This window comes from Choloepus didactylus, chromosome 16 (assembly GCF_015220235.1).
Source record: "Choloepus didactylus isolate mChoDid1 chromosome 16, mChoDid1.pri, whole genome shotgun sequence".
Taxonomy (NCBI): Eukaryota; Metazoa; Chordata; class Mammalia; order Pilosa; family Megalonychidae; genus Choloepus; species Choloepus didactylus.
Window position 1 is genome coordinate 52,964,633 of NC_051322.1, and position 24,909 is coordinate 52,989,541.

Sequence of the window (24,909 nt, forward strand, 5' to 3'; positions counted from 1 at the left end):
CTACTGCAACAAATTATCACAAACTGTAGTGGCTTAAAACAACACAAATGTATTACAGTTCCTGAAGTCTGACAGCAGCTAAAATCTAGGCATAGCAGAGCTGCAGTACTTGCTGTAGACACTGGGTAGTATCTGTTTCCTTATCTTTTTCAGCTTCCTGTGTCCATCTGCCTTCCTGAGCTGGTAGTCCCCTTTCTTCATCTTCAAAGCTAACAAAGGAGAGTCAAGTCCTCACACTGCATCACTCTGGCCTCCTCTTCTGCCCCCCTCTTTCACTTTCAAGGACCCTTGTGATTACATTGGGCCCTCCCAGACAATCCAGGATCATCTCCCTATTTTAAGATCAACTGATTAGCAACCTTACTTCCATCTGCAACCTCAATTTCTCATTGCCATGTAAGGCATCACATTTTTGTGATTGGGACATGGACCTCTTTGGGGAGCCATTATTCTGCCTACCACATATAGTACTGCCAAGTTCCTGTTCTAGATAATTGCACTGTGGTTATATAAAGAGTTATCACTGGAGGAAGCTGCGTGAGTCGAACACAGTGATTCTACTATTTTTGCAATGTCTGAGCCTAAAATTATTTCAAAATAAAAGTTAAAAATGTGTTTTGGAGAATTGGATGGAACAATAGAGAAACACTTTCAGAATTTCAGAAGTTGCTCAATAATAAAATGATTAAAATAGGTGGTTTAACTTTTTTCTTTTTTTAAATTCATTTTTATTGAGATATGGTCACATACCATGCAGTCATACAAAAAAAAGCATACATTCAATTGTTTACAGTACCATTATTAGTTGTGTATTCATCACCAAAATTAATTTTTGACATTTTCATTACCACACACACACAAAAATAATAAGAATAAAAATGAAAATGAAAAAGAACAATTAAAGTAAAAAAGAACACTGGGTGCCTGTTTTTTGTTTTGTTTTGTTTTGTTTTTTTCCTTCCCCCATTTTTCTACTCATCCATCCATAAACTAGACAAAGGGAAGTGTGGTCCATATGGCTTTCCCAATCACTTTGTCACCCCTTATAAGCTATATTTTTATACAATCGTCTTCAAGATTCATGGGTTCTGGGTTGTAGTTTGATAGTTTCAGGTATTTACCACCAGCTACCCCAATTCTTTAGAACCTAAAAAGGATTGTCTAAATTGTGCGTAAGAGTGCCCACCAGAGTGACCTCTCAGCTCTTTTTGGAATCCCTCTGTCACTGAAGCTTATTTCATTTCCTTTCACATCCCCCCTTTTGGCCAAGAAGATGTTCTCCATCCCATGATGCCAGGTCTAGATTCCTCCCCAGGAGTCATATTCCATGTTGCCAGGGAGATTCACTCCCCTGGGTGTCAGATCCCACATAGGGGGGAGGGCAGTGATTTCACCTTTCAAGTTGGCTTAGCTAGAGAGAGAGGGCCACATCTGAGCAACAAAGAGACGTTCGGGAGGGGGCTCTTAGGCACAATTATAGGGAGGCCTAGCCTCTCCTTTGCAGCAACAGTCTTCCCAAGGGCAAGTCCTGTGGTAGAGGGCTCAGCCCATCAAACCACCAGTCCCCTATGTCTGTGAGTACATCAGCAGCCATCCAGGTGGGGAAGCCCAACATCCCTGCATTCTCCACCAGATCCTCAAGGGGGCTCTGCATATTATTTTTAATTAACTCTTTTTTTTTAATCAACTATATAAAAAAAAATTTTTTTAAATACAATTAAAAAAACATTTCTAACAAACCATAACAAGGGAGTAAGAAGAAGGCAACTAACCTAAGATAACTACTTTACTTCCAACATGTTCCTACTCTACCCCAAGAAGATAACCTAATATAGCAACATTTCTGTGAACTTGTTCCTACCATACCCATCAGAAATTAGCAGACCATAGTCATTCCTGGGCATTCCCAGAATGTAACCCATGATAACTTATCTGTTCTTATTAGGTTATCATTCCCCCTTCATTAATTGCTCTCTATCACTAGTTCCCCTACATTCTACATTATAAACCATTTGTTTTACATTTTTCAAAGTTCACATTAGTGGTAGCATATAATATTTCTCTTTTTGTGCCTGGCTTACTTTGCTCAGCGTTATGTCTTCAAGGTTCATCCATGTTGTCATGTTTCACAACATCATTCCTTCTTACAGCTGCATAGTATTCCATTGTGTGTATATACCACATTTTATTTATCCACTCATCTGCTGAAGTACATTTTGGTTGTTTTCTTTCCTTGGCAATTGTGAATATTGCTGCTGTGAACATTGGCATGCAGATATCTGTTCGTGTCACTGCTTTCAGATCTTCTGGGTGTATACTGAGAAGTGCAATTGCTGGATCGAAGGGTAATTCTATATCTAGTTTTCTAAGGAACTGCCAGACTGACTTCCAGAGTGGCTGAACCATTATACAGTCCCACCAACAATGAATAAGAGTCCCAGTTTCTTCCCATCCTCTCCAGCATTTGTAGTTTCCTGTTTGTTTAATGGCAGCCGGTCATTTAACTTTTAAGATAGTAAATAAAGTAATAAACAGTAAAAGAAAAGTTATATTCCTCATGCAATTAAAAGTAATGCAGTCAAGATTTAGTGCTTTATGAATGTTAACACATTTTACAATGAATCAATAAGATGGGCACTATCTTAGTTAATATACCTTATAAATAAAACATGACCCATAATTGACCAAATATTATTAGACTACTTATGACAATTTAACTTCATTATGGTTGATAGAGATGATATATTTTAAAAACATTTATGTGTCTGCAATACCTATCAAATAAAAAGCTAAACTCCTTAAACCAGATTACTAAAATGTTTTGTAATTTCCTACAGTTTTTATACGTTTCCAAAAGATCATCATATATGGTTTCACGTCAGATATATAGGAGAGATTTAATTGTCCCAGTTTTACAGCAAGAAAAGTTAGGGCTGAACAATTTATATTATGATTCCTGGTCAAGGGAGGGAAGTGAGTTTATATTTTGGTGTCCTAGTCTGCTCCCCAAACAAGCCAAAGACAGATGAAATTAAAAGAACAAAAATACATAGCCAGGTTCAAAATCAGGAACAGAATCCAACAAACAAAAGTGGTGAATTGGATTGGAATTGTGGGCCTGCTGGGCATTGGGTGTGCAAGCTGCTGGTGTGTGAGGTAGTTGAAAGCCTGTGTGGGAGTTCTGAGCTAGGCTCATTGCTTGAACATAGAGGGGGGACTGAGGCAGGCAACTTGTCCCACAGTGTGAAAAAAGACTGAAGAAATCGGGGCAGTCCTTACCTGGAGCTGTGGCAGTTAGTAAAGCAATGGGCTTACGACAGCACACAGACATAGACACAGACCCACAACTGGACCGCGAGCTCATCTCCAGGCTGAACCTTTGACAGGTCTGCGACAGCAGCAGTATCAAGAACACCAAGCCAACAAGGTAAAACCTAATTCTGGACAGTGGTCCTAGGGACAATTTGGATGCAATTGCAAAATTACTTGAAAGGAAGGATGAGCACAAAAGGAGAGAGAAGATAGGGAAAGAGAAGGAAAGGGTAAAATAAAACAGAATTTCCATTAAAAGGGTATAAAAGTTGAACTGCTGGCCAAAATAAAATAAGATTAAATGACCATGAAAAAGAAGAATTAGAATATAGGAAATTTTTAAAAATAAACAATCGTTGAAAAAAATACACTAGGCAGGATAAATACTAGGCTAGAAAAAGACACAGAGAAATTTGTGAATTGGAAAACAGTTCTAAAGAATTCACCCAGATTACAGCTTAAGAAGGAAAAGAGTATTTTTTTCCCCATAAATGACAAAGCAATTTAGAAAAAGGCTAAGATATATTGAAAGGATTCAAAGTTTAATTATAGTTTCAGGAAAAAGAAATGTCAAAAAATGCTGAAATTAGTTTGCAAAGATAACTTAAAAGAAATTACCAGAAGAAGGAGAAAGGTGTGAGTACTCAAGTAAATAGTATACCACAAAGAAAACGCACAGTGATTAAAAAGTACATCATAATGAAATTGTGGGTAGTTCTTTATTAAATCAGCAACTGAGTTTTAACAGTGAATGGTAGAAGACAACAGATTAATATCTTCAGCGGACTAGGAGAAAATAATTTTAACCTCAGTTTATGCTCAACTGTACCATCATTCAAGAAGGAAAATAAAAATAAGATATTTTCAGATGTACAAAATTTAAGATAATTTTTAACCCCCTGATATCAAGTGAAGAAATGCTTAAGGCTGTAAATCAATGAGAAAGAAAATGAACTCAGAAGGAAGGTATAGTGTTCAAAAGTTAACAATGAACACAGAAATTGATAAAAATACCAATAAATTTAATTAAGGGCTCAATAAGTGTAAGTAAATAGCAATAGTTCAAAATAGTCAGGAGGAAACTGTTCAATAGGTGATTAAGAATAAGGCCCTTGTGATAATTTAGGTTCTATTAAAAAATTGATCGTTAAAGTATTGTTTAAAAATTTAAAAATTATAGATTCAAAGCAGAGAGAGAAACAAAAGGAGGTTTATGTAACTTTAGGAAACTTATCAGTCCTAAGGAAGGAGGAAAAGGAAGCCATAAAAGAAGATAACCAAGAAACATAAATTAGATCATAAAAATAAGTCCAAGTCACTATAAATATTAAATATGCATCTGACATGGTCAGAGTGAATTTCAAAACAATCAATCAAACAAAATCCAGCTAGATTCAGTTTATAAAGAAACTTATCTAATACAAAATTAAAATTAAATTGAAATGTTGAATATAAGAAATGGGGGGTGAGGAGGTAGGAAAAACACCAGGCAAATATTAACCAAAAGAAAATTGTTTTAGTATATTAATAGCAAAGATAAAATTGGTGTAGTGATATTAATAACAAGGATAAAAAGCCATAATGGAAATAGAGACATTGAATAATAATAAAAAGAAAAATCCATTAAGAAAATATAACAGTCATGAAATGAGCTAGGCAAAATCTCATTCATTCATTCATTCAACTTGTATTGAATTCCTGCCATGCACCAGGCACTGTTTGACCTACAAAGATAAAAAAATCTTTGCCTTCTGAGAGCTGATGGTTTATTGTGGAGTAATTGGGCTTCCTGAGGGGGTGACAAAATCTGAGGGAGGTGTCAACGAGTCCCCTGAGGCAGCAATGACCGACGGTGCAGAAACCTCAAGCAGGAGTAGTGCAATAAGCTAACAAGAAGGGACACCCAGTTGGTCTCAGCTAGACAGAATAAATAGCACGGAGAAAAGCTCAGGGATGTGAGAAACTACTTCACGTTAAAGGAACCATAGCCATCCCGTATACCTGGAGCATGGACGTTTATTGGAATGGAGAGGGCAAGCTCAGCATTTAGAAGTCTCTCTCCAGCCCCAGAAGTAACAAGTAAATTTTGAAAAGCACACTGCAGTGGGAGCCTAGTATCAGATGATCCTCCTGAGCTCATCGCATTCTGTGTCCACCAGTGCCCTTGTCTATCCCTGCACACCTTCTGATCCTCATTACATTTCCTCCTGGGTCCCTGAGGATTGAGAAATGGATGGGAAACAGGTGCCTAGGCAGTCAGGGCTAATGCTTGTGGGAATGAGGCAATCACTGGAGGGTGGGAGTGGGTGGTTATAAAGGAATGGATCATTAGGTAAGGAGATGGATGATCAAACCCCAGATGGGTGATCAGACCCAAGTGCAGGGAGGGATGCTGTGTAAGCACAGATGAGGCCAAGAGGTGTGACTGGGGACAGGTGATAATGAGCTTATATGGGGGCCGGTAGGGAATCGGGGGAGTTCATCCCTGATGGTCTCCATTTGCTGGAGGGGGTGGGGCAAAGCAGGGATTGAAAGTGGAGCAGCTGCCCTAGGAGAGGGAGAAAGCAAGGAAAGCCTATAAGGACTTGCCATGTTGAGGGTTGGGGATGGGCAGTCTCCTGGCTTTCTTTCTTCTACAGCAAACTGCCTGCCTAATTTGGTCTAAACCCACATTTCCAAAATCCCACCACTCCCTTCCTAAAATCATAACCGTCCCCCTAATTGGACAACTCACAGTGTTCTATTATGTAAATTTCCTCCAGCTAGGAATTTATCAACATACTTATGTTCCCAAATGCTTCTTTTGGTAGCCATGGTAATTTAAAAGAAAAAAATTTCCAGTGTTGGAAAAGAGGAAAAGAGAATGAAATAATTATTTTTATGTTTCTTTTCATAATGAAGTTAGGAATAAACTGATAGAACATGTGAGTGAAAATAAATATATTTTAACAAAGAAATGTAGATGCTATCTTTCAGTATTTTAATAGTCTGTGTTTCTCCATTAAAGGTTAGGACTAAGTATTTAAAAGTACAACTAGAAAATCCTTCACTTACCTGTATTTTATAATTGGAGCTCCCAATTCAGTTTAATGCAACATGTTGTTGCGTACTTATTAGGACAAGGTATTGTGTTTATGAGTGGGGAGAGGAAGGGGGGAGCAAAATGCAAGAAGCATTTGACCCTAGACAAGTTGTATCATGCTTGTACATAAGGCAGCATTATTCCAAGTAATTTCAATCTCCAGTAGTCTGCACTTTTTCTGCAGGCTTGGAGGTAGATATATGATCTCCAAATAGGTATGTTTTCCCATCACAACTGACCTTCAGGTTTGCTTAAAGCAATACGGCTGATTCTACCGCCTCACCTTTGTTTAATGAGAGCCATTTCCAAACGCCAACTTTGGGTTAATGGACTGAGTTCAGAGAAAATCAAACGTATCTCTCCGTTTTACACCAGATTGCCTTTCTGCCTTGTGGCTTTAATCACTCAATCCTACTCACATCTGCCATAATAACAATTATGGGTTTTCTACTGCCTTCTTACCCAGAAGGCTATGTCAGAGGATAGCACCGTCTCCCGAAGAAAAGAAGGGCAAATTCTTAATCTTCTTCCAACATCATAGGTAATAATTTTCCTCTGCAACCCCCCAAGGAATACTTCTTTTGGCTCTCATATGTGCCATTCCCACAGGTTTGTAGCTGTATTCTGATTTATGAGTTTTCTTCTATCCTCTCTCTTCTGAGATAAGTTTTAATTATGTGGACAGATTTTAAAAGTCTCTTTCTTCTTGTGGACAACTATTTCTTTGTTAGTAGTAGATTTTGTTTAGCTGGCTTCTCCCTATCTGAACCTTCTTAAATTCCCAGGAATTATGTCTGTTCATTGTTTAACCGCAGCATCAGGAGAAGAGAAAGCCAGCTTCTCTTCACAGCTTTCCTTGAGAGTTTCAACCTCAGAACACCTCAAAGGACACGTATCCCTTGGGAACTTTTCTTTCTCATATGTTTGAAGAAGCCCATAATATTTTACTTTTGATTTAATATAGAACATCACCTATCGAGTAAGCAGTATGGTAATACTCTCAGTTCTTCTACTTATTTAAAAACTTCCCTTGTTATCAAAGTCAAGAAAATGCTTGAAATCCTCAAAAGCGCCAGTGGGAATGTTAACAGTTGTCCCTTCCCCAGGGCCCTCAGAGAAGTGGATTTTGAGAAAACTCCTCAGGGGATCCTAAAAACTGCTGCTTTTACTCTGGCCCCTTCCAGGTAATAATGAAAAGATAACAGCAAAAAATGTATTTATAATATGACTCCATATTTTTGTATTTTGGTCTGCATAAAAAACTTTAAATTATTTGGGAGATTTTTTTCCTAATCAGGAAATCACTTCAATTACTTTGGTGTATTCACATCTAATTCTGTCCTCTTAGGTGACCTTTGAAACCGGTGTTTGTGTAAAAATTGTTTTTGCCAAGAATAGCTAAATATTCTCTTTTAACCAGCCTGGCAATTTCCCACAGCAGTTTTAAATTTTAACTGGTGATTTTCCAAACACCTCATAAAAAGGCTAACTCATTATTCTCCCAGAAGTTTTGAGACATGTTGGATAAAAAGAAAAAGATAATTTTTAGACCCAGCAATGTGCGTCACGTCCTCACATTGAGGGCACACTTACTCAGATCACCCAGGGAGAGGTGTGGTCTCTGACCCAGGAACAGAGCCGAGGTCCTCAGCCAGCCTTAGATGCCAAGTTCTGACCCCAGCCCCACTGGTGAGAGGTTCCCTGGGAGCAGGGATTCTAAACCCTGGTTTCAGTGGGGGTGCCTGAACACCCTGACATTTTCTGCAAAATTTAGTGTGTGTTCACATTTTTCTAAAGAGAAGGTTCCCATTTTCGTCAGAGTCCAAAGTGGGTGCAACTTTACAAAACAGGTTAAGATTGCACTAGATCAGGCTATTCCAAAACAGTCATTTTAGTAGTTCTTTCAATAAAGAATGAGAAGCGAGGTTGATTTCTGTAGTTACATGTTATGGTGGGAGAGAGCCTTGTACTCTGACTTTTAATATTTGTCCTTTTGTGCCTTTGAAGGATTTTAATGTAGCTTTTAAGTTGGAGAAATCCATTACATTTGTATGAGAGGAAATTGAAAAATTCAACCCACTTTCGAATTTGATATATTTTTAAGAAATGAAGTGATTTTTCTCTACATTGCAGGAACATGCTTTACCAAACTGATTGTTCAGCAACATACTCAATTAGTCTTCTTCCCCTCAATCCTTTTAAGGTGGCCTAAACCCTACTTTATTCTTATAATATAGGAAGGCTTAAGCCTGGTCATTCTTCTCCTAATTAAATGTTACAGTGTTACTTATTAACTTTAGGATAATACATTCCTTAGATTAGATATAAGTATGCAATGGAAAGTACCATTCTAGGAACAACTTCTACAGTCTTTTTTTTTTTGTCTTCAAAGAGTTACAGCTCATGTAAATCTGCTGGATAATAAACGTTTATACAATATTTGGGAAGAAATGTCATCAACAGGTGCAACATTGTTTTGTTTTGTTTTGTTTTGTTTTTAACATATCCTAGTTTACTTTGTGGAATGAATGCTTAAGAGAACAAGGAAAGGATTGAGAGAATACGAGAGGCCATGATGTGCTCTTCTGAAATGAGAACTGCAGTGCTCTGAAATGGTCATGAACCCCAAACAAGTGTTCCTGTCTGTGCTGATATTTGGGGTAGCCGGGCTACTCCTCTTCATGTACTTGCAAGTCTGGATTGAAGAACAGCATACAGGTAACACATGTATTTCTTTTTTCTATTTTAATTATAATAACAGTGGTCATTTTCCATTAAATAAGCGGTGGTGTTTAGAGACATAAAGTCACAATATTCTGGCCAAAAAAAGATGCAAACTAAAATCCCAAGCTTCTAAAAGAAATGAAGATTTCCTGATTCAGGTAAGCATTTGCTTGGTGGCTTAGAGTGACACTTGGAATTTTTAGGGGGAAGTGACAATGGGACTATTTGCCCAGCAAGGACTGCTTTCAGAGAATTTGTCTACACAAATGCATAACATTTATCCATCTCTCTGGTGGATCCAGTAAACACTAGGCACAGCCTAAAAGGAGCTGAATATATAGCAACCTGTCTCTCTGAATTCCTTCCTCATTTTGTATGGCACTCAAAATTGATGTGGAACTTTGTTTATTCCTATTCTATAGAGCAGGAGTCAGCACACTTTTTCTGTAAAAGGAGAAGTAGTCAATATTTTAGGCTTTGCAGACCATTCCGTCTCTGTCACAGCTTTTCAATTCTGCCATTGTAGCACAAAAGCAGCCATAGATTATATAAAAACAAATGACCCTAATTTTGTTCCAATAAAACTTTATTAATAAAAACAGGTCGTGGGCCACATTTGGCCCACAGACCTTAGTTGCTGACCCCTTCTATAGAGCAATGCATATCTGTACTTTCATCACTCAGTTTGCAATTGCTGCACATTGCAGGCACTCAGTTATTGTTAAACTGGATTATATGTGTAATGATAACTCTATTAGTAAAGGAAATATTTTAGAGTATCATAGAAATATATGGAGGCAGGTGTTGTGAAAATCAGTTGTTTTCCATTGGTAGAAATAGACTACGCTTATGACTGTTAAGGAAAATTAAGTAAAAACAGAAGAAAACTGATTTCTTAATTGTCTCCAGTTGTGTCCTGTTTTCAAATTAACTTCATATAAAGCCCTTAAGTATCTACTCTGAAAGATAATTCAATATTAAGTCACAAATATGATAATTTTACAAGTTGTTTCCATTGTCTCTTAGTTTATTCTCATAGACTCTTTGGCTTTATTTAGTTTATACAGTAAACCTTGTAAAAAGAGTTTGAGTATAATTATTTTCTAGAAAGTTTGTAGCATATTGTCAAAACGTATTCCTAAATTTGTTACTATTTACATAAACTATATTATACAAAGTTTTGTATATTACTGCAATAATTGATTATAATAATTTATAATATTTAATGAAATAATCCGTGATATAATACATAGGTTAATTCCCCCTGAAATAAAGCTCCAAGCATAGATCCTGTCACATAGTAAGACTTCAAGTAGGTGTTTATTGAATGAATGAATAGTTTAAAAATTCACTGCACACTAAAGACTAGAATGCAGCAAAGGAGGAAAATCAAATAGATCTCATTATTGGGAGAGATGTGTAACCTCTTCAGTAAGTTGTATTCCTTATTTGGGTTCATAATTTTTCCAAGTGTTGGAAATTATTTTCCCAGGTTAAGATTACCTACATAAAATATTTACCAAATATTCTTTTAATTTTATTTGTAATTTGCTAGAAGTACTTTCTTTGAGTCTGAATATATTTTAAATAAAATTATGTAACATTTTACCAAAGACTCCTGACAATGGGCAGAAACATGGAAATCAGGATTCTTTTTTGCTAACTGTCTTACTGAAAAAAAAGCTGAATTCTTCAATAAAATGCCCGTCTGGAATTCTGTTTTATACTAGGCTAGAGATATGGGTTGCATTTCTGTAGTTTTCTAGGTAGATAGGTACCTATGTATTTTATATGTGTTTCAAATAATATCATGAATATCAGCATTTTTAAAGAGAACCTTTTTTCAAATCAGAAAATCTCTGAATGTATGTTTCAAGGTTCAGTTAAAAATTGGAACATCTGTCACTCAAAAAACCTTGGACAATAAGCTAGTTTGGGTTTTTGAGAACCTGTAGAAGTGGTGCAAATTTTTAAAATCTGAATGTGTTTGATCCTTATACTTTTCAGTTATATATGAGAACTCCTAGGTTATTTGCATACCTTTTTTTGAAGCCTCTAAAATATAATAAAATCTGGAATATTTTCTAAGTCTCCCTCCCTAGTTCCTCAGTTCCTTCTATTACAAGACCACTTTAGAATTACAAAGAAATACCTTAAATATGCTCTGATATGCCAGTAAAGGATTGTGGAGAGAGAAGGAATTTTGGAGATGAAGAGGAAAAATGTGTGAAAGAGAAATTAAAATCTAACCAATTATATAACAGAGAGTTCCATAATAACAACCATTTTTCTAACTCCATCATCAATTAAATTAGCCATTTCTTTGTGTAAATTTTCACTTTGCTGGTGTATTGTTGCGAATTTTATTTTGTGATTATTTTTCCTAGTTAAGAGTAAAAGTTTTACATTTGGAGAGGTATTGAAAATTTAGCATCTCCCACATGTTAGTTGTGTGACCTTGGGTAAATTACCTAACGTCTCTAAGCATCAGTTTCTTTATCTATAATATGAAGATAATGATACAAAGGTTGTGGTGAGGATTAAAGGAGATGATACCTGCAAAGTACTTAGCATGGTGCTGACAGTAATACTGAATGAATGTGAGCATTTATTATCCGGGAGATGATGAAAAACACCTGTATACTTGTTGCTCTCTGATTTATCACAACTAAAACAGCTAAATTCAGGAAGACAATCCCCCAGCTCCTACCCCCTCCCAAATGGTGCTCAGTCCCAGCTCTGGTTAAAATAGTTGGGAGAAGTGAACTGGCACAGAGCCATCCTGGCTCCCAGACACAGAGGTTGAAGGAGAATGGTAGGATTGAGGATGGACTGAAGATGGGTCTCCAGGAGCATCTCACGTGGACACAAGCTGCCTGTAAAGTCAGAGTATTCTTCATTCAATTCTATTTCTGGAAGAAAACTTGTGGAGATGTCACTATGGTTACTACAAGGATATAACAGTGAACCTGATATAATCCATCTTCTCAAGGAGACTAGAGTCTCATGGACTGAAGAAAGAAAGTGATCCTGAGTCCAGCCCAAGGAGTTGGTACAAAAGGACAGTCCACTGTGACTAAAGGAAGATAAACTCTCCATTATAGGGAAAAATAATGAGCTGGAACCAGGAGAAACAGAGCCATCAGATGCCACTGACGCAATTGCTGACCAGACAGAGCTAAAAGGAGTGGACCAGGGGTGGGGAAGGGTTAGCAGGGGCCAAGAACACGATCCGAACAGCACAGCCCTGTCTCGGGGAGGAGATGTAGTGATGAAGAGGGTCAACCCAGGATCAATCTCAAAAACGGTCTGTTTTTTTTCCCAGCTACTTTTTAAATTTGCAATTTGGTTATGCTCTTTCTCTAGATGGAGCCATACTGCCAAATAGAACCAATACCAAGAGGCATAGTGTAGAACTGTTTGGTATGTGCAATAAGACAGAGTTAAGACCCTATCTTAGTAGAGTCAGAATCTCCATTTTAGGAAATAATTTAAAGATCATCTTGTACAACTACTTATCATAGAATGTGTGTGACTTTACTTTTAAAAAGATATATAAATCAGATTATGTCACTCCCTTGTTTGAAACTTTTCAATGATCTCTCATTGCCCTTTAACAAAAACTCCTCCCCATGGCCCCCCAGGGCCACGTTGGATGTATAGCCCCCGCCTGCCTCCAGAACCTCATCTGCCATTCTCCAGAGTGCTGCAGCCATCCTGCCCTGTCTTCAGGTTCCCTACCATGCCAAGCCCTGTGCTGACTGAGAACCTTCACAGTTGCTGCCCCCATCAGCTGGGAAGCTCTTCTCCAGCAGTCTCTCCTAGGCAGGTTCCTTCTGATCCTTTGGGCTTAGTGCAAGTGTCACTTCCCCAGAGAGATGCTCTATCCCACTCTCTTGCCCTCTCTCTCTTTCTCTCTCCTGCTTATTCCTGTTTATTTCAAATAAATGATCATAATCAGCAATCGCCTTAATTCTTGCTTGCTGTCTGTAACCCCCACTATTTTATGGGCTCTGTGAAGTCAGAGACCTTGTTTGTCTTACTAACCACAGTATTCCCATCCCATAGATTGGAACGTAATGTGTGTGGCAGTTGCTCACCATGGATGGAAAAATAATGCCTTGGTTGGTTTCTCCACCAACCCAGCCAAGGGATCCCATAGGTCATGTTTGGATACTTTTCAGGACCAAAAATTTACTATTTCCCAAGGCATCCACTGAACTTTAAAGAAACCTCCTCAGAAAGTTTGACATATTAAGCTGGAACTTGCATCCTAAACATCTGCTTACTCAACCTAGTTCTGTCCCTGGTACTTCATGGGATAGCTTGGCCATTCTCGGGGAATTTTTAGCCATTTCATGAAAGAGACCATCTGGATCCTTCTCCCCCAAACCCAACACACTCACTCTGCATCCCTTTCAAATGTGATGCGTACGATTATTGCATGTAACTTGCCTTAGAATTACACATATCGACTAGAAGCTCCTATTTAAGTAGCGGAGATTTATATGCTCATGTTTTAAATATACAAAGCAGTGCAAAATCAACACAGATTCAACTTAATAGCTTATGTTTTTATTTCTTCTACTGAGGTTTTCAGAACCAAGTTTAGTTCAACCATTCCAAAACTGAAATTATTCCCTGACTTTATCCTACATTTTAAAAATCTGTCTTCTGAGCATTTTTATTTAGGATTTTATTCAAATTTCTTAGCTATCATTTGATAACCCTTTTACATGTTTACCTTAAACTCAGACAGTTCTTTGCTTTTTTTTTGATATATCTATTTTTTTCAGATTTCTATTAGCTTTCTTTCTGATTTATTTCAAATGAGCACTGGCATCTGAATTTAGTTTAGGATTCAGCAGTGAAATCTAAGATCAATCATACAGCTATAGTCCCAATTTTCAAAACTCATTGTCACCAGTCCAAGTTCTATAAGACTCCCAAATATGCTTTACCTGAAAAGTATGTTCTTTTTGGTCAGTTATGTGAATTTTCTGTAGTTCAGGTTTCTTTTCAAATCCTGCATACTATTATCAATGTCAAGACAGCCGAAACAGATGACTACTTTTAATCTTTTCTTTCTCAAAACCACAATAAACATCAGCAGTCACAGACTGTATTTTAACTCAACTGTGTTTGTAGGAAAGTGAAAAGTAGTAACCAAAAGCTTCTAATTTTAGGCAAAGTAAAGCTACCCTATTGATTTTCCTCAGACAGTTGATTCTGGTCTTCACAGGCAAACTGGCCATGATGCTTCTGGTGCTTCTAAAGACATGTCATCTTGCCTTTTTCTTTTTTTCCCCCCTAAATTAAGTAGGCACTCCTTTTGCTACATTGAAGTATATTTTGGGCCCATAAAGCTCTACTTCTAGACTGGATTGGAATAATTCTTTTCTTTCTGAGCCTCTGATGATAGAGTATATTCTTTTCCTTCAAAATCAGGCTGTTCATCCTGATCATGAGGTTGCTATATTGAAGAAATGTTTTCTCTCAGGGTATCTTTGTATATCTGAACTGGAACAAAGCCACTTTTAGCAGGGAAGACTTTATGCTGTCAATCATACTCTCAGAAAAATAAAATTACTCTCTTTAAAAAGTTGAACAGTTGAATTACCTCCTCTGATTCTGATGAGAATGGGAAACATTTTCTAATCAAATGAACACATGCTCCCTCTGCCTGTCCCTGGATGTCCCCAGGCTCCACTCTGTTCCTCCTCTTTATTTGTGAGTTTTCCCTTGCAGGGCCTTTGTGTGAACTGTTTCCCCTTCTTGGAGCACATTTTCCTTGCCAGCTTTTCCTTGTCCTTCAGGGTACAGTTTAAATGTCACCTTCCCTGAACATCCAATGTAAATGAGATATACTGTGTTTCCTTATTTTTTAATAAATAATTTATTTTTTAAAATTTCGTTTATGCCATTTATCATGATCTATAATAATTATTTTTGTTTACTTACATATATTCTGCCTCTCTAAGTAAAATCTAAGTTTCCCGAAGGCAGGAAACTTTGATGTTGGCTGTCAGTACATCTCCAGCTGCAGCCCCCCCTTCCAGGTCTTGATTTGAAACTTCACTTCACCACGTACCAGTCTTCCCCCCAAATCCATTGTTTATTTTTATTCATTAAGTCACCTGTCACTTGATTCTCTCTATGGACTCTACTCCAGCTTTGAAAGTCCCCCGTATGCTTGGGTAGTAGGGCTCCCTGCTTTTGTTCTGTACCACAGAGACCATCCACTGGAAGTAAGAGTAACGGATGCCAACTTGCTTAAAATCTTCTGAAATTGAAGAATGTTCAGCTGCCAAGCTTTGCTACACAGTTGATTCAATCAACATGGGTTTTTTAAAATCTAGTAATAAATTGAATGCATTTGTTCTCCAAATATGTTTTGAGCACATATAAAGAATAATGCTATTGCTTTGGCCCAGTACCCACCCTTCTTCAGAGCCCACCCCCAGGCTGCCCATTTCTTTGAGGGTTACTCCTCCTCTTCCACGCCATCTACTGGGCTATAGCAGGAGCTGCCGTATTACAGTGTAACCCTTCCTTTGGTTACAATCATTTGATCCATTAGCAAGCATCCGACCAAAGAGGCCCCTTGGTCGTGATACACAACCCCTCACTGGTTGCAGCAGTTAATCAGCAGACCATGGGATGGCTGGCTGGCCCAAGCATGGCCAATGCTCCCTTTCTTGGGACTTTGGTTTTTGAGACATGAAAGATGGGCCCGAGTGCCTGGACTGTACAATATAAGGCTGAGAAACTGGTGTGGCTGTTTCCCACCGTGTGGGCCAGAGCAGCAGAAGAAGCTAGCATGTAGAGAGAGAAGAAAGTGTTTTAGTTTGCAAAAGCTCACAAAATGCAATACACCAGAAATGGATTGGCTTTTACAATGGGATTTATTAACTTACAAGTTTACAGTTCTGAGACCGTGAGAATTTCCAGATCAAGGCATCAACAAGATGATACCTTCTCCCCAAAGACTGGCTACCAGCAATCCTCAGGTCCTCTGTCTCATGGCCAGGCACATGGTGACATCTGCTGGTCTCTCCCATCTCTCCCGGGTTTTGTTGCTTCCAGCTTCTGGCTTCAGTGTCCTTATCTCTGAAGTTCTGTATGTGTCCTCATCTTTCAGCTTCTCTGGCTCTCTCAGCTTCTCTGGGGCTTTTTCTTTTCTTTTTTCATTTTTTTTTTTTTTTTTTTTTTTTTGTCTTTTCTCTGAATTTTATCTCTTATAAAGGACTCCAATAAGACCCACCTGGAGCACACCTTAACTGAAACAATCTAATCAAAAGTTCACACCCACAATAGGTCCACACCCACAGGAATGGATTAGTTGATCTTTTCTGAACATGATGTTTTTGGGGGTACATACAGCTTCAAACCATCACAAAAAGCAACAGAAAGGAGAAGCAGAGTTTTGGAGACAACCCCAGCAAGTGTTGGGGTCCCTGGATCAGCCTCTTCCAAAGTCCACCTTCCTGCCCTTGGTAGGTAAGGTGGCTCTAATTGGGTTTAAATCACCTGCAGCCCAAATAAATGGTCCTAACAAACCCAGTCTGGTTGTCACGTCTGAATGCCGTCTTCTTCAGAGAGGGATTCCTGGAATTCTGATGGGCCTCATAGAGGACCCCATCAGCCTCATCCATCTCTTAGGGTAGAAAAAAAGGGGTAAATGGCTCAGAACAGCAGTCCTTCACTGGTTTTTTCTCATTTTAATCAATTCTGTAACAGACTGTAATGCACCACCTTGTTCCCCACTGTGCTCCATCCCCTAGGCCCCTGGCACATAGTAAATGTCCATTGGTCTTTGTTTTGGAGTGAATCCAAATGGAAAGCTAAGCACAACTTGGCCAAGAAAGGCAAGTTAGGCTTGCCCTGGACTTCATTTAGATTGGGGCAGTGTGGGGGAAGGCAGATTTTTCTCTAGAGATGTACTGAATTGTCTTCCTTGAGGTCAGGAATGTGTTACCTGGAGATGTGCTTCGTTTGTTTGTTTTTCCTGTTTTGTTTTGTTTTTAACAAAGTCTGTGTATCATTGAGCAGACTTGTTGTATGGACAATTCAGTAACTGAATGATGAATCCCACAAGATGACCTTTTAGGGTCCCTTATAACGTTAAATCCTTGTGGCCATCATTTGGCATCTGTATTAGTTAGGGTTCTCTAGGGAAACAGAATCAACAAGAGATATCTATAAATATAAGATTTATAAAAGTGTCTCATGTAACTGTGGGGATGCATGAATCCAAATTCTGTAGGGCAGGCAGCAAACTGGCAACTCCAGTGAAGATGTCTGATAAACTCCTCAGGAAACAAACTGGCAACTTCGACGAACTCCTCTGGAAATGCTTCACTGGTTAGCTGAAGAAGAAGTGAAGGTCCTCTATCTGTCTCGCTTAAGAGTCTTCAACTGATTGGATTAAATCCAGCTGATTGCATTCTCTCATTGTGAAAGACACACCCTTCATTGATGAAACAGTCACAGCTGCAGCCAATTGATGATTTAATAAACCAGCCTTCTGGTTTATTAACCAGCCACAAATGTCCTTGCAGTAATGGTTAGGCCAGTGCTTGCTTGACCAGACACCTGGGCACCATCACCTGGCCAAGTTGACACATGAACTTAACCATCACAGCATCTAAAGGAGATGATGACAAATAAACAAAGACAGGCTTTGAAGTTCTCTGTTTTGGAGGCAGTATTATGTAGTAGAAAGCACTGAGCTCTAGCTACCAACTTCTAACCTGTTTTCTGTCCTTGAACAAATTGATTAATCTTTCCATATCCTTATTTCTTTTCTTCTCCCATTTCTATGCCTTCTTCCTTGCACTCCTGAGGTAATTGCCATCCTAAATTTGATATTTATCACCACAATCCTGTGCATGTTTCTGTAATTTTTAACATGTGTATTCCTAATACCATGTTTTTCTTCATACTTTTAGCCTTCTCTAAAGGTTGAAATTTGCTATTTCATTCAACATTAGGTTTTTGAGATTGATCTATACTGATATATGCAGCTCTAATCATTCATCTAATGGCTAAATACTATTTCATTATGTGAATATGCTGTAATTTATTTTCCTTTCTTTAACTGATGGGCAGTAAGAGTGTTTCCGATTTTTAATTCTTATGCACAGTCTTGCTGAGAACTTCATATCTAATCTCCTTGTTTGCCTGTGTGAGAGTTTCCATAAGGGATGTGTTCCAGTTTGTTGATGCTGCTATTATGCAAAATACCAAAAATGGATTGGCTTTTATCAAGGAGGTTTATTTGGCTACAAAGTTACAGTCTGAAGGCCATGAAAATCCCATATGAAGGCATCAACACAAATATACCTTTACCAAAGGAAGGCCAATGGCATCTGGGAAACCTCTGTTAGCTGGGAAGGCACGTGGCTGACATCTGCTGATCCCAGGTTGTGTTCCAGCTCCTCTCTCAGCTCCTGTGCATTCTTCAAAGTGTCTCTCTTGGCTGCAGCACCTCCTTCTGTGAACACTTCTATAGGACTCCAGTGATTCAATTAAGACCCACCCTGAGTGGGTGGGTTAACACCTCCATGGAAATTATCCAATCAAAGTTCTCGCCCACAGTTAATTGAGTCACATCTCCATGAAAACACTCAATCAAAGGATTCAACCTAACCAACACTAATACATCTGCCCCCACTAGATTGCATCAAAGAACATGGCGTTTTGGGGGACATGATACATCCAAACTGGCACAGATGGAATAGCCTGTCTTCCAAAATTCCATCAGCTTCAAGATTCTACATTTCCATATTATATCTTATATTCTGCTAATGCTAATCAAAATTAGGAGTGCTTAAAACTCTACAAATGTTTAATGATAATTCTAATGAAATGTATCCAGAAGTATTTGTTACTCAGATACATAGATTTCTATTCAGAATTAGAGGCAGAAATATACAAATATAAGGTTTAGAACTTGCTGTCAAGGTGCTTCTTACTTTATTGAATGCCAACAGAGTAGTTTCAGTTCATTGAGAATCAATTAAAATAATTAGCAGGTTATTAGTGGATTTTGAATATGAGTGTAAAGACCTCCCTCTCTAAATAATTTATGGTGATAGCCAAGTTAACTCCTGTTAGTAAGTATTGATTTGGTATGCAAATACCACCTGATCCAAACCCTCTAATTTTCCTAATAAAAATAAACTCTTCAAATGCCAGCTCATCATCTAGTACCAGCCTCCTTCTTTTATAGAGGAGCAGCTAAGAAGCTTAAATTTGCATAGCCAATAACAAAAATAACTGGCCCTAAAATCTGATTCATAACTATTCTTTTCCACACAATATCATACCCTCTTCCTTCCCCACCCTCCCAACCCCCACCTTGAGTCTCAAGGGGATTCAAGACACTTTTAAATTACTGGTTTGCTTCCTAAAGTGGCTTAAATTTAGCCATTCCAAAACCAGGTTGAGAAGTCTAGCAACCAGATGGATCACCAGTAGCAAGGATATGGTTTCTGTTCTCCAGCTGAAAAATACATCTGTCACAGAACACACTGTTGTAATAACCCAAGACTTCAAAAGAGAGTTTGATAGTACAAAACCAGTGTCTTTGGGAACAACTTACTCTGTGATTTTCTTTTCAAACATATCTTTCAAGAATAAACCAAGCAACTAAGAGGCTTGGTGTGAAGTTTCCTGGTCTTCAGCTCATCACAGATTAAAGAGGAATAAGACCTGAAAAGAAAACATGGATTTTTTTTTTTTAAATAAAAGAAGAACCTTAGTTTGTATTGTATTCTGCCCATTATTTTTCCCCAAGTCACTCAATACCAAAAGTTTTGTTGAGTTTTATAGGTAGGGTTGAAAGTAAATATTTTTGTGCTAATCAGACAGACAGAATTAATCACTCAACTCCCCTCTACTATTTTCCAGCTGCATCTCTTCTTGCACGCACCAGCCTGGGTTGTAAACATTTGTTTGCAGGCCTGCCTTCCCTCTTGGCAGCTCACTGAGGGTCAGGACCACAGTGCTTGGAACGACAAGAGACCCCCTCCTTCCCTCAATGAAGAGTTCAATAGAAATAAATGGGAGTGAGATTCCAGGGACAGAGAGCAGTGAACCACTTATTCAGGACTCAATGTTTTAGATCTTTGGTGTGATCACTACCTTCTAGGTCTGTTTGTGAGCCTTGTAGTCTAGAGGCTTCATTTTTCCATTTTCATTTCTAGATGAAAACTGTTGGGTGACTAATCATACTAACCAGTCACATAGTGGATATTTGTATAACCCAGAAATCACTTTATTAATGATTATCATATTAACAGAGCTGTATCTTTCCAATGGTTAGAATAGCCATATGCACTGGCAAGTCTCCCCAACCCTCCTTTTGTAGAGTATTAGGAAAATATTCTTCTAGGGGTTACTTCATGAATATGGAATATTCTCAGGGGAATGTTCTGCTCAAGTCACGGAGACATGGAGAAGCCTCATGCACTAACTGATTCACAAAAATATTATATCTTATGGTGTTATCCTCCAAGATCAGTCTGGCTGTTTTTATATCTGGCAACCGTGGACTATGATAGAAAATTACATGCGACAAATTGGTACTTGGATAAGTTGACATGCCCTCAATGTTGGCTGACAATCCTATGTTCCTATTGTACTTTTTCTCTCGTCTTCCTGAAAGGCAATTTCTGATTTGCTACTTTCTCCTCCACCCTCCAAACACAGCTCCTCCCCCTTGTATCTCTGTAGATTGCTGCTCCTCCTACTTCACAGAAAAGAGGTAGCCACTATCAAAAGAAATTTCAGAACACCTGCTACCAAGTATAGACTTAGCTACTTCCCCTCCATCCCTTGCTCTTCTCTCCAGCTACTACCTCCTCCTCGTCTTCCTCCTCTTCTTTTTTATCCTCATCCTTCTACTCACATTCTGGCTCCCAAGAGCTTCTGTCTCCTCAGCAATCTTACCCACCCCCTATTTCTTCTCTCTCCTGTATCTTCAGTCACTTTTTCTACAGCTTCCTCGTATCTGTAATTTATATAGGACAAACCTAAGCTCCATAACTTGGTTATCAAGGCCCTTTATGATGTGGCATCTACATACCTTCCAGGCTCATTTCTGACCACTTTGCTCTTCTTGCATTGGCCTCAAGCTGTATTAAAGTTCTTTCGGTTCCTTGAGCTGACCATCTGACCTCTGATTTCTAGGATTTTGCAGGTGCCTCTAAAATGTTATGTATTTGAGTTGCACCTCCTACGTTTGTCTTGTGCTTCCCTACTAAAGCACTCATGATGGTGAATTTGAAGTGTTTAGAATATCATCTTTATCACCCTCAACCCATTAGGCTGTGGGGCCATTGTGGGCAGCAATAGGGTGCCATTTAACCACTGCGTCCCTCATGCCAAGCAGTATTCAGTCATGTACTTTTCTCCCCATGAAACCAAAGGGTCAGTTATCATAGACACTCTGATGCAAAACATCATTTTCACGATTATGGAAGTTGGGAGGCGGACATGTCTGTAACTGAATAAGAGAGAAGGGATCTACCCATATTTCTTTTCTGAGAGCAGTCCTGCCTATCATGGTATATACCTCCTCTCTGATTTCACGGAGAGAAAAGTACATGATTGAACTCTATCATGGTGGCATAGTTTTTGCGAAACTTTTTTATCATGTAGTATTTTAGTGGTAATGTAAATGTAATTTTCTGGGTTTTTTTTTTTTTCTGTACCAAAATATTTTACTTTATAGGTTCATGATTGTACTTCTCTTCCTGTACTAAGAGACCTGAGAACTATTTTCTAAATTTTATCCTTCTAAAAATTCTTTGTTTTCCAGAACATTTTAAACTCATCTGAGTAGTTCATAAATGTGACCCAAATGCAAAATTATTGTGCAAAATATTCGTAATTTTTAAAAGCCAGTAAAGAAGAATGTGGAGGCAGACTAGACAATGGCACCTACAGCTATCATTCTCAGAACACTTCCCATTTGTTTGTAATGATCTCAGAAAAAGAACAAAAATATACCTTGTGCAGATGTCATTTTCTTCTTTGCAAACGACATTTGACTGTTATGTAGGTGGCTACTGGCTACATATTTATCAAGTATCTTGATAGAGAATTTCCTCATTAATTTTTCAGAAATTGAGAAGACCAGAATTTGGCATCAAAAATGGTTTGGAGAGGAAACAATACAAAGTTGAATGTCCATCTTCCCATGCTGTGACTATGCGCAGAGCACAGTCTTGTGGAAAAATGCCTAAACATACTCTTTATAAAAAATATCACAGAGATAAATTCCAGAATGCTAATCGGGTACCTTGTAAGTAAAGTTGCAATTAATAGTTGTCTATAAATGAAAAACAATAGACATAGATAGGTATATATTTCCTCATCCTAGGAATAGCTTTTATATTACTTTTAAAATCAATTTATTGTAATGAAAGAGGCTCACACAATTTTGCATCGCTTATATTATGAAGTTTATTTAAATATATGAATGATCTTTATCATAAGATATTCTCATTGGCTTCTCCATGAATAAAGAAAAACACATGTTTAGTAACACTATGAAAAATCCTCAGTGATAAAATTCTCTTCAGATACATAAAGCCAAAGAATATCTAGTAACAGAAGAAAACAAGAGTAGCAGCCAGCTTTCACACACTCAATAAACCAGTGTAGGTTTTACTAAGCCTTCTTTTAAGTTTGCTCAGGAGAGAGACAAATCCATAAAGCGATCAGGCTACTTATTATCACACTGCCAGAAATACATTGTAAACAATGAAATTGCCTCAGAATTTTGGACTCAGAATTTTTTGATTGACATTAAGGGTCAGTGCCTGGATTTTAGATCCATCCCCAGAAGCAATTCAATAATCAACAAAAATCAGAAGTGCATTCACTGAATCACTGGCAGAAAATTAGGTAGGGACTCCCGGTTTGCTTTGGATCAAAGGTATATCTGATAACCTTAAGCTAAGGAAAAAGACATAACTGCAGCCTGAAATCCCATATCCAAAAAGCAAGATGCTGTGGTTTTGGAAGAGCTATAAAGAGTTATGAGCAATCTAGAGTAAGATGGCAAAATGATGTTGTACTTAAATGGATACCTGGTGTTAATGGAAAAATACAATGTTTTAATTCTATTATTTCCCATTCTCCTGAAATGCTTTTATATCATAAGTTTGTAACAGCAGGTGTGTACTTGAAAAATTCCTGACAAATTCAAATTCTACTGAGGCCCTATCCATTGAAATTTAAATAGCATAAGTCATTTTTAATTCACAGCAACAGATAGGCAGCTTTCTCCCTCTATCACTTACATTCACATTTTATACTCTGTTTACAATTGGCAAGAGTCAGGTTATCCTTGATTTCTGCCAAGATGCCAAGTTAACTTGGCTTATGTTAGATTCCAGAAGGCAAAGAGCCTTCTTCCCTGAAGCAATTTCTGATTAAGAAGAAAATAAGATCTCAGGTGTATTTTTAGCATCTGGAATTCTTAAATATTCATTTATTCAGTTTTGACTTTGGGGACCCACTGGGTTGTTATATTTTTTGTATGTACCGTAGTAGCACTACTACATGAATCATTACATTAACTTCAAACAATTCTGCTGCCTTTCCTTCCAATCAGCTCCCTTGAAAGGGTCCTATCACTTCACTAAAGGCATGCATCTATCTGCATTTGTATTCTTCTAATATTCATAAAAATCCTTGATGACCAAGGGCAGCAGAGAGGAGAGATGAATCCTAAGGGGTGGGGGGGTGTTGAAAATGGTACAGAAATGTAGTTCAGTTGTCTGGCCCCCTCCAAAATGTACAGATTTTTCGGCAGTGGTGGAGATGATGGCATTTGCAAAGAGTAGCCTTATTGTCAGATTCCCACTATCTCCTCAGATCCTAGACTACATTTTTGATGTCAGGCCATAAAAATGGTCTCGTCTATTGCCACAATATTTATGCCTGCTTTGGAGCAAGCTGTTCAGCAGCAATTCAGACAACTAATAAGGTGTCCTGGGGAAATGAGTAATCTTCCCTTATTTTAACATTTTTCCCCATTCCCTAATAGGCCTTCCAGACTTCTCCCTTCTTTTTGTTCTGCTCCTGTAGAAACTAACTAAACCCAGGACATGATATTCTATCTTTATGGAATTATGGTCCATCTTTTTCTACAGGATGCAAATTTCTATTAAAAAAATAAAATATATAATTCCAAATGACTCACTAGGGTACTACTGAATAAGTCCAAGAAGTTGTATCTGAGCTACTGAAAAATACATCTTAGGTAAGAACTTTGCCTTATCTGTATTATTTACAGATGTTTATTTCCTTATAGACATATATTTTAGAGTGAGAAATAAATCATTAACTAGCATCAAGGGAACCCCCACTAAGTAGCTGTGTTGCCTTGGGTGAGACCCTCAGCCTACCTAGAATGTGAGGAAATTCTGATAGAGGGACTTCTCATATCCTTCCAGCTCTAAAATACTTAAATATTCATTCACTTACAACTCTTTTCTTTCAGCAGTTTTTTTTTTTTTACCTTGAGTAGTCAAACTGGAGATGTATTGGACTCATATCTATTTCATCTGTATTACAACCAGATAAAGATAGCCCTGGCATTCCAGTACATTTTTAGAGATAGATTGTACAATAAATCCTAATGTTTTCCTACACTCCTTTTGTTTCCATGTGCATCACATTTGCCTTTTTGCCCTCACTCTCTTGAAGCGCCACCTCTTCATTTTGGAGTCCTTGCCAGCTGACATGAAAAATGTGCATCAGTAAATCTAATG

General features: G+C 38.0%; 1 protein-coding gene across 1 annotated transcript in view; it reads left to right on the forward strand.

Annotated features, from left to right (window-relative positions):
* Window positions 1-24,909, forward strand: part of CHST9 (carbohydrate sulfotransferase 9) — a 282,453-nt gene that overhangs the window by 49,915 nt on the left and 207,629 nt on the right. Inside the window, exon 2 of the mRNA XM_037805589.1 lies at window positions 8,906-9,112. Within this exon, the coding sequence (XP_037661517.1) occupies window positions 9,007-9,112 (106 nt within the window). The 5' untranslated portion in view covers window positions 8,906-9,006. The remainder of the gene's footprint in view (window positions 1-8,905; window positions 9,113-24,909) is intronic.